Source organism: Eschscholzia californica, unplaced genomic scaffold (assembly GCF_041429995.1).
Source record: "Eschscholzia californica isolate CP2 unplaced genomic scaffold, dmEscCali1.0.p SCAF_2, whole genome shotgun sequence".
NCBI classification, from domain to species: Eukaryota; Viridiplantae; Streptophyta; class Magnoliopsida; order Ranunculales; family Papaveraceae; genus Eschscholzia; species Eschscholzia californica.
Window position 1 is genome coordinate 19,607,712 of NW_028238309.1, and position 11,138 is coordinate 19,618,849.

The window sequence follows — 11,138 nt, forward strand, 5'->3', positions numbered from 1 at the left end:
AAAATTTTGTTTCTCCATGCCACAACCACCATACCACAAAGAAGAAATGGGTGCTGTGAGTGAAGAAGAAGAACAAGTGATCCAGTTTGAGAAAATGGAAATGGAAAATACCCATGAAAGGATTTTTTGTTTCAGTTAGATTAAGACCTTTAAATGCAAAAGAAATTGCCAGAATGATGTTTCAAATTGGGAATGTATTAATGATAATACCATTATGTGCAAGAACAATCTACCTAAAAAGATCAATGTACCCAACTGCTTATACATTTGATAGAGTATTTCAATGTAATTGCTCCACAAAACAAATATATGATGAAGCAGATCCGAACACCACCATCTCCCCTATACCACCATCAGAAACGAACCCCAACACCACCCGATTTAATTATAAAATAGAATTCTCCACCACCATATCCGAATAATACCACCACCACCACTAACCCCTCCACTACAACCAGATCTGTCACCACTAAACTCGACCGTTCCACCACGAACCATCCATATGAGAAAAGAGAGAAGGAGAGGAGGGGAGAGAATCAGGAGAAGATAGAAGGAGAACAAGAGAAGGAGACCAGGAGGAAGTGAAACATCTTCATCCATATTATTAAGGGGAAAGAAGAAGAAGAGAAGAAGATAAATGAAAAGAGACTTAAATCTCACCAATAAACGAAAAACGAAGAAAGAAGAAGAAGAAATTAGAAGTTCAAAATCAGAGTCGCCAAGAAAAACCGTTCAGATTGAGCCCAAAACCCCCCCAAATCGCCGGAAACCGTCCAAACCGTAGGTGGCGCCACCACCCCCAGCTTTTTGAGGGCTTCCCCCCGGTCCTTAATGAATTTTGTCTAACAGACTCTATTGCCTTTCCAACGAGGAAAGAGGAGGCTCCCCTCACTTCCAACTTAAGATGGATGGGCTTTCAGTGGTCGGGGTGCTATTATACATGAAGGGAGATCAGTTAAGACAACCCTAGGCACCTAACAAAGAATAATGGACCTAAAGCCCAACAACCCAGACACAAAAAGCTATAAACACACCCTATTAAAGATAAACAGAGAGATAAATTAAGCGGATGATAACTATAACAGTTAAACAAGATAAACAACTACCAAGGACACTATTCTATCAGCTTAACGGAGCCAGGACCAAAGCATCAAATCTGACTCACAAAAGTATATCTAACTAACTGGCAGAAGAAAATATACCACAAAAGGTCTAACACAACTATCTTATACTAGTCAGAGATAGAATTCTGTTGCGAAACCAAAAGAGAACTATCTAACAAACATCAAACGTTTCAGATGATAGACGCGGAAAAACTATAATCACAAGGGCATCCCAACTGTCATTAGCCCAATACCAGAAAAGAGTAATACGATAATTAGCTAACAGACTCGTATAGTATAAACAACAGAACAATCAAATGACACCATTAATAGATAAGGCTGGATATAAACCAACACTTCTTGTGTTCTTTCTTTGGTAATAGGTTTGTGAAATACAAAGGGACAAGCCAAGAATGTATTGCATTTCCTCGACAAAATTGGAAAATGCATAAAGAAAAATGTCATGTGCCCGGTAATGTGGTTGTCAAATATAAAAGGTGAACATATTCCTTTTATACAGACCAAATTAAAAATGTACAAGTCAAAATATAAGTTACGCCTTAAAATGTCTCTCCGATGTAAAAAGGCAACCATATTTTTTTTCACAAATAAAACTAAAAACTGCATAAGAGAAATATATTGTTTGTCCGTTAATGTGTTTATCTACTACAAAGAGTAAAATGCATAACATATTTAGTCTTTCGCAAAACAATAATGAAGACTCAGTTGATTGTTGAAGACATCGTGACAATAAATGTCTTGTTAGAAATCATACAAAATGAGGATAATAGGAGATTAAAGAAATAATAAGATATGGAAGCAGATCGACTGTAGTAGAAAGTAGCAGATAGAAAAGAGCAGTCATCCTCAACTAATTGTTATTCGTTGCAATGTCAAAGAAAACAACATGAAGGAAAAAACTCATTTATATAAGCATATTACATGAATAGAACTTAAGGACTCTCTTTTCTCGAGCAGACATGACACATCATTAGTGGATTTTTTTTGTTGAAATATCATTAGTGGATTTTGGTTCTAAATAAGATTTTGTATTTCTCCTTGTTCCCCTAATTATTCAACAAATATACAAACCTTCGTTCTTTAACCACTAGAAATGATTGTAGAGACAATAATCGTCAAATTTTGAAGGACAACTCCGAAAACAACCTCAATATACAATAGGTTGAGAGTAAAATCATGGAGAGGGGGAAGGAGAAACCTAGGTTAGTTCTTTTTTCTCAGGGGTTGTACAACTCGGTTGATTTGGTTCAATTAAATAGACCCAGTCAACGAAATTGGTGTTGTACAAACGAGTTAGGGCAAAACCAACGTGGGTGGGGTTGGGTTCTCAAATTCAAATTTAGGAGCCCCATCCCCACGCCTCCGACCCGAGAGCCCTGGGGTTGGGCTCCCAGTGGGGCTGGGAGTCCGGGCTGAGGGGCCTCCAACCCCAATTGTTATCGTTGGGTGGATCTCACCAAAAAAGGGATCCACCCCACTTATATATATATTTTTTAATTTATTTTTTTAATGTTCTTAAATTGTTTTGAATTACTTTAAGTTTTCCTCCTTTTTTCATTTTTTTATTTTTTTTGTGTTTATCTTTTTGAAATTATCTCTCTCGAATAATATCACATTTTAATTCTGTATCTAAAACTAATAATTTATAGTTGAAAACTGAAATCAAAATTTTGCGCACGTACTTCGCACACGTACATTATTTGAATTTGGGAGCCCAACGTTAGAATTGAGAAAACTCCCGAGGCTCTCAAAATTCAGGGGCTTCCAAAATTGGGAGCCCGAACCCCACGTGGACTTGCTCTTACACCTTTCTTTCTCTTAGACCGACCCCACCTACAAGATAAAAGGAAAGAGAGGGGGAAACTACACCTTTTCTTTCTTCTCATCCTCATCTTCTTCCTTGTTTAAGAAAATGAGTTATACAAATGAAGATTACCCTATAAATATTATTTGGTGGGATTTATCAAAGAGAAAGATACGAAAATTTGTCTCAAAATAATTTTGTTTTTCAGGGAGAATTTGTTGTTTACTGAAAAAATGATTTGTACTCAGTTGATGGCTGAATAAGATACACTAAGAACGTCTCTGAAACGAATCACAAGCACATGTTTACCAACGTAATTCAAAAATTGCCCGAGGTATCGACTACTTTTCATTCAATTATGCAAAATATAATACACACCATCGTATAACTAACGTCGGATCAATAAGTAATGTAATGTCAATTACGGAAGAAATCCCCCGAATTTTAATTGTTAAATCGTTACAATATTAGATCAAAAAGTAAATGAAGATATGCCGATATATAGCAAATATAATGTTAGAGTTCATCATTTAGACTACCACCAAACTGGCTGAGTAAGATAGCCATATCCATACCTTGTATCATAGTAGGCATAGCAGTTTGATAAGTACATTCTTGAGAGAATCCAGTCTTTCCAGATTTCTGAACTTTCCTTATGCAGTTCTTGAACTTCTCATGGCACTTCACATTCATCATCCCTAATAAAACACCCACAGAGTTAAGAATTCAGCATTACTCTTTATAATGACGGAGCAAAAAATCACCGAAGGTTTAAAAATCTCAAATTAATGTCCATGAGAATGATATCGAAGGTCTAATGAATATAGCCACAACCATTTCTGAAGAAAAATGGGAAACTACCGATAGCCACATAAGAATTGACGAAAAGTGTATATTAGTCTATATACCAAAGAACATAAAATAAGGGGAATGCGTAAAAAAAAAAAAAAAAAGACAGAACTCTCCCACTTGGGAGTGAACAAATCTATTAGTAAACACTGGAAAGCTAAATATTCCTAGTGTTAATTTGGATGCAGCCAATACTTCGATGGCAGGAAATATTAAATGAAGTGTAAGCTTTTCCTTTTTTCTTCCAATGTAACGACGCAAGTTCATATCGCTTATATGGTACCTCGTTTCTCGCTTATGTTCCAATTCCGAGCCAACCCAAATAGAACAACTTCTAGAAAATTTATACAACCTTATTAGTGTAAAGGCTCTTTAATATTCCGCATCCAATGTTTAAAAAGGTGCCTAAGACGCGCATTGAGGCGTACGCCTCAATATAGGTGTACGTGTACCGCATCAAAACTTACGCCTCGATGTTGTAGTAACTTTCTTTTTTTCTTTAATTTCTAGAGGTAGTCAGAAGGGTGGAAGTGACTGAAAGCATCCAAAGTCAATCAATCCAACAAAACAATTCTTTCCATATCTATAGTGCATTATAAAACATTTAAGTTCAATCTACACATCCTTTTTTTTTTTTTGAGAAATCGACTGCGTTCTACGTTAGTCGCTACAAGGCATTGATACAACACGAAGACGTGATAAACACGATAACCACCTAAGTTAAACCATGAAAGAGGCCTAGAGGCCGACAAGATGAAAGAGGCCTGAAGCCCGACAAATTTATACATTATTTATACTAATAATAAACCAAGTTCAATATTTTCCAGATTTGCACTTCTGGTGGATCGAACCTAAGACCTCTGCATTGCAGATTTACACATCCTTAATGCTCAAACAAGTGTCAAAATCACACTGTGTTTGTGTGTGTTGTAATTTGCAAGTTTTTTTTCCTTAAACTAACAAATAAAAACTTGAATTGGACAAAATTCCTCAACTTTTAGAAGAAAAACAATGATAGGTTAATAAAATCCCCAAATTACAAAAATAAAATCAACCCAAACACGAACTAGAGACTTACCTTTTTTCTCAACACATTCATCGTGAATCTTACAACAAGCATCAAGATCATCACAAGGTTTTTGTCCAGGACATCCAGTCCATCCTACTCCACAAAACTTCCCATATCTAATTCCAACACCTAAAAATTAACACTCAAAAGTATAATTTATGCATGCATAAAAAAAAGGTTGGAATGAAAAGGAAGGTGAAAATAGATCTCAAGGGGAGGGGGACTTACTATTACAGTTTTGGGCAACACATGTTTTGCTACAATTGATCTGCAAAAGTTATACAAAGTTAGAGAGAGAAAGAGACAGGAGATAGAGAGAGAGAGAAAGAGACAGGAGATAGAGAGAGAGAGAAAGATAGAGAGGAGAGAGGAGGAAACCTGGGAATCAGAGTTGAGATTGGCGGAAGAAGCAACAACTAGGAAGAAGAACAAAGTAGATGCTGAGACGATGCGTGTCCAACTAAGAACACGCACCATTTTTGCTCCCAGTTTCTTGTAATTCCAACTGGGGTTGGGTTTCCTGCACAATCGAAGTTTTGAAGGTTGGGTTTCCTGCCCAATCGAGGTTTTTAATGTTTTTGACCTTATATTTCAAGATCCTGTGGTTTGATTTATGAAAGACCACGTCATTGGAGTGCTTGCAGCCCTTAGATGAGATTTTTGTTTTTAAGGTCTGTTTGGTAGTAAGGTGAGGAAAGAACTGATATGGAAGTGGACGGTTAATTAGGGGGTCTGTTTGTTCTTGGTAGGAAATTTAGTATAAAAGTAACGTCTTTTTTTTTTGAGAAAAAAAGTAACATATGTAAAGAATACTGATAAGGAGATGGGTTTTAGGTCCAAAATCACAGGGTAAATGGGTTTAGAACCCAAAGATAATATTAAGAAAATAATTCCACTAGGAGTATTTTACATGTCTAAGTTCTCTTTCTCTACTACTACTTAACTTATCCCAGATTAAATAAAATTACCTATATTGGAAGATACAAACTCTTTTCAATTTCAAGAAAATAATTCCCCAACAAGAAGTTTTTATCTCTAGAAAAACTTTCATTTTCAGTTTAAAGAAATGTTTCCATAATCTTTTGACTAAAAGAAAATCGATCATAACTCTTTCTTCTTTAGTTCACCAAGAGAAAACAAAGAGAAATCGCAGAGAAAACCCATCTAATCTTTTTAGTCCTCATATGGAGAAAACCTAGAAGCACGTGATGCTCAATGGGTTAAATTTCTTCTTTTACCATATTCTCGTTTTTTTTTCAACGATAGATTGTTCCACCGTGCATGGTTTTGTTGTTCTTATTCTTAAAGCTAGGAAATCAATCTTTTTCTTAAGAAAAATCGTCCAAATTTTGTCTCACTATTTCTCTCCTATAATCTTGTTTTCTCCACAAAAAAATTGCATGAAAGGTAGTTATATATTTTGCAAACTTTTTGTATACTCTCATAGGATTTTCTCGATTCTAACAACATATTTACGTTTTATAATTTTCTGACCTACCTAGAAAATCATTTACATCTTGTAATTTTGAATTAGCGAGTTTGTTTTTCAGTACGCAACGCCCTCAAATTTCTTGTAGCACTTCTTTGATTTTGCATAAATTGTGAAAATTTAACCAGCATTTTCTAAATTTGCCAAAAAAATAACATACTATTTTACAAACATAACAGTGTTACTCTCAAAATAACTTCATCGACAATCGAAATGTACAGATTTTTGGTAAGTTTACATTTCGATTCTTTTTACGTTTTTATATTTTATCATTCCATGAATTGCAGGCATTTGTTTGAACACTAATATATTTTACAAATTTACAGACGAGATTATGGTTGTATGTATGTGATTTTGCACGTGGATGAACTTTTAGTCGAATATAACTATAAGCATTTTTGACAAGAAATGTTAGCCAAAGATTTAAGAATACAACCACAAAAGAAGAGGGTTGAATTAACTAGGTTGTTACTGGATGAATTGAAGGATAAATGTCAAAAAATCTTTAAATTATTAGTTCTTGTAATGGATTATGTTGTAATGGATTTCTCTTAATTTTAATTACTTTAAGTTTTAGTTCAAATATCGTGAAATATGTTAAAAATGTTGAGATTTAATGGAAAATACTAGAAGACACCACATAAATGCTAGAAATACCACAGAAATGCTAGAAATACCACAACGATGTCGACAATGTTTTTGATTATCTTTGAGTATATCCATATAATATTTGGCCTACATGGGTGAAGATGAGACCACATGACTCTTTCTTAGATATTCTCCATTTCATATAAGAGACCGTGAAATTTTTTTTTAGTAACATCTGCTTAAAGACTGGAATTCCTTTCTTCACAATTCTTTAGGGTTCATTACGTCGAGATTCAGTCTCTAAGTTTGTTATCATTGCTGTTTAGTCAGGTTGGTTATTATGGATTCATCTCACTCAATTTGTGCAACATTTTGCGGCATTAACTACTGAAGACTTGCATCCGGTGACGGTGGAAGGGGAGGATCTTGTTCCTCGGCAAACATGTATCATCAAACAAGGAATCGTGTGGTTCCAAAGTGCCAAAAAGACAGACATTGGGCAAGCTCTTCTGCGTTTGCAAAGAGTAATTCATGCACTATACTTAAGGCCACACTTCTGCAACATTGCTCAATGACACTTTTGTTGGTTTATTACGTATTTTTTTTTGGAGAACAACCAAATTTAAAATAGGTTGTCATTTGTGTTTCAAAAGGTTACCGCTTTACCAAATAACCCTAACCTATTTATACTATACCGACCATTTTATTGATATTTTAACAAATTTTTTGTTGACCAGCATATGTATGGACGGAAGGATTTCTTTTTACGTGGAAAAAATCTTAATAAAAGACGAGTGATCAATGACTTATATCCTATTATATTAGTGAATAACTCTACTATTTCTGAAGCACACAGATCAGAGGCTTTTATTGTTTTTTTGTTGATAACACAGATAAGAGGTTATTTCATCTTCCTTTACTTCAAACCTTAAAATGGTATTTGTAAACTAATGTCCGCTTGCGAAGACCAAATCTCTACCATTTTCAAACTCTGAAAGCTATACAACAATTTCTCTTTATTTGATTCACAGAGACATTTGGCTCATCACCGATTACCACAAAGAAAGGAGAAGGATACATGACGACAGCAGACATTTACGGATTTATGGAGATCCGACAGTTTTATGTGCTTCATTACAACTAATGTTGGTCAGTATGACTGAATGTGTGAGGGAAGATGGTGTAACAACAGTGTAAGAGAAATAAAGAAATACAAATGATGTAAGATGCAGTGCCTATAGACAACGAGAGGGTGCTGCTAGAATAGGAGACTGTTGAGAAAAATTAGTTGGGAATCTAACAACTTCCTCAAATAACGATTTCTAATCTATAAAATTTTCATTTCAACTCTCTTCCTTGATCTCCTTTCACCCACAAAGTCACCTTTAAAGGCTAAGCCGCGACAGATGGACAGTGGGAAAAGGTCACAAAGCTTTGAGAAGTGACATGGAAGTCTTTAAACAACAGGCACAGATAACCCGAGCAAAACATTACTCAAGATGCAGAAAAATACAGCAGTTCTTATACTGAACAAACCCTAAAGGAAACTTTTCCGAATACAATACTGAAATTCAACAGTATGCAACATAGACCAGTATTGGCTTCTAGGTCACTTCAAATTTATCAAACATGTTCCGAGTTCTGGTTGAAACTTCAAATGATATTACATTATTTAGCAAGTGTAAAGATTGCCAGCTTATAACAAGCATTATTGAAGAAACAAATGTTCATCACAAGAGACGAACTTAATCTGGCGAGTGAACAAACCAATCACGAAAATTATTGGGGTGTAATGAAAATTTGTCACAACACGAGCAAACTTCATCAACAGAGAAAGAGACTGACCAAATTTGCAAATTATTAAAGTTTAACAGATTTGTCTAGCCGATCGTCAGCCAAAATAATCTCAGTAGAAAAACAAAAATTTGCAGGTAAAATCAGGTTGATGACTACAATAACCTGGATGAGATAGGTTTTATCCAAGAAAATAGACAGAAAGTTGGTTGGTTGTTGCAAGTATCGTCCGCTTGCTTAGACATAGTAACCAGTGAATGTAAATCCTCTTCCTACAATCTCACCAGCACAGAACCAGCAGAAGCACTCAAGACCGAAAAGAGCAGCAACACCAGCATCTTCAACCTTCAGTTCCTGCTTGTTCTTCCATAACTGCTTAACCGCATCGACTTCTTTCTTTAATGACTCGTATCGACCAGGAAAGCTGTGGACAATATCCTTATTATTTTGAGAATTAATATATATCAAATATTCTATAGAACAAGTTATCTAGAATCTTCAACATTTACATTTGATTACTAGAAAAAGAGAGAACATAGAGTCCTCTTTCTGATTATCACGAAAAATGCAAGCATATGTGGTTATCACTTAGTACAATGACCATCAGGGAAAAAAAACTCGAAAAACTAGTGCTAACAGTTATACCTAAAGCGCCCTTTTGTGATACCCAAATGGCCGATTAAGTTAAACAACCAACTAACCCCCCTTGGGTTCATCTTGCGTTTATTATAAATTATAAATCACGTGGAATGTCTCTCCATATGATAGGAGAACTAGTGAATTAATAGATGATGCAGCAAAAAATATAACGTAGTAAGCCGAGGCAGAGCTGTTAGTGGTCTGACCGGGCTTCCTGACAAAAGAATTTGTTTGGTTAAGTTGGTATGATCCCCACAAGATTACCTAGTGGTGAAGAGTTTGAATCTTGCCATTGCCTTTTTTACTTTTTTCTAATTTTCTTAACCAGAAAAGTTATAGTTTACGGGTGCATTTGGTTCCAAATTCGCAGATATAATGTAATATATGCACATGCTTTACGGATATGCACAGGGTTGCTTAGTTTGCGTAGGATTGCTACTTCGCTTATGAACCCAAGCCTAACGAAAATATTTAGTTACATGTCTTTCAATGAAGACCAACAAAAATGGGTCTTCAGACCAATTTCCCGAAAAAAAAAATACTGAACTCAGAGTTTAAAAGACTTTTACTAGGAGACGAAGCATTATACTACGGAATATACGAAATTTGGCTTTTACATCAAATCGCTAACATAAAAAAAAATTCTGACTCCAGATGACGAATGAAAATTGCTTCCAAACAATTGTATAGATGCAGGATTCAAATTTACTGAATTTAAAGTGCACAAGTGAATAAGTGATTGATGCAACCCCTCGGGTGAGACTTGATTAGAGATCAAACAGAGTGAACTTACCTTGCAAGTCTTGTGTAGAACAATTGTTTCGACAATTCGTTACATTTTTGCACTGTTGCAGGTTCCTGAATGTATTGCTTATTTTGCTCCAGTAACTGCTTGTAGTATGCTGATCCATGTGTTGTCAAAAATTGCTTGGCTTGACAAGCCTTAGATTGCAATTGGTACAATTTCGATGCCATTAAAGCCCTAGACAGAGAAAAAAAAATACTTCAAACACCAATGTCTTATCTCATAAATTCTCAAATTCCTCAACTAGATGAACAAGAATCTGCTGATAAATCACTATCCCTATAATTAACTGAGCATTTTTTTTTCATCTGGTGAGCTTCAATTCAAGCAACTAAATAGACAATAAATCAACTTCAGATCGTGAAATTAACCAAAACTAGCCCACAAACCCTAATCAACCAAAAGATACAGAAACCCTAGAATTGGACCTAATCAGTCTGATGATGTGAAAATTTTTCAATAAAAAAATGTTCCTACAAACATTTATAAATCATGAACTAAACCAGATGAAAACAAAGATAATATCTAAAAACAGACAGAGATCTCAGCTGATGAAAATAGAATCACAAGATTTGATATTTACAAGTAAAATGTGTAATTGGGGATAAATTTACCTCTTAGGTTTAGGAATTTGGAGGAGCGGATGATGATAGTTAGTGAAATGCAAAGAAACTTGCCGCTGCTCTAAAGTCTCTTGACGATTTAGGTTTCTGATGGTGATATCGATTACCCCTTCCCTAATACTTACAAGGGGTAATTTCGTTAATTCAATCAGTTATTGGGCTGGGCTTGTTTGACTAAATATATCCAACCTCTTTTGCAATTTATAGGCGCTCGAGTAGTTCAATTTTTATGGTGAAGATTTGACAAACCCATTTTACTTGTCACACTCACATTTTTTTACTTGACTTGATCAGTTTCCTTTGACCAAATTAAGTTTCACTTACACTCACCACTTGGTCAGTAAGAACGGGATA

General features: G+C 35.2%; 2 protein-coding genes across 2 annotated transcripts; both read right to left on the reverse strand.

The window, feature by feature from the left end:
• Positions 1 to 3,253: 3,253 nt before the first annotated feature.
• Positions 3,254 to 5,499, reverse strand: LOC147556736 (putative phospholipase A2 homolog 1). The gene is made up of 4 exons (XM_086657672.1): positions 5,225 to 5,499; positions 5,075 to 5,114; positions 4,856 to 4,975; positions 3,254 to 3,626 (listed from the first exon to the last, which is right to left on the reverse strand). Exons 1-4 carry the CDS (start codon positions 5,321 to 5,323, stop codon positions 3,445 to 3,447), a joined length of 441 nt encoding a protein of 146 aa, XP_086513798.1. The 5' UTR covers positions 5,324 to 5,499; the 3' UTR covers positions 3,254 to 3,444.
• Positions 5,500 to 8,743: 3,244 nt separating this feature from the next.
• LOC147556737 (uncharacterized) lies at positions 8,744 to 10,894 on the reverse strand. Its single transcript, XM_086657673.1, has 3 exons — positions 10,776 to 10,894; positions 10,150 to 10,338; positions 8,744 to 9,141 (listed from the first exon to the last, which is right to left on the reverse strand). The coding sequence occupies exons 2-3, from the start codon at positions 10,329 to 10,331 to the stop codon at positions 8,955 to 8,957; spliced, it is 369 nt and encodes a 122-aa protein (XP_086513799.1). The 5' UTR covers positions 10,332 to 10,338; positions 10,776 to 10,894; the 3' UTR covers positions 8,744 to 8,954.
• Positions 10,895 to 11,138: the final 244 nt, after the last annotated feature.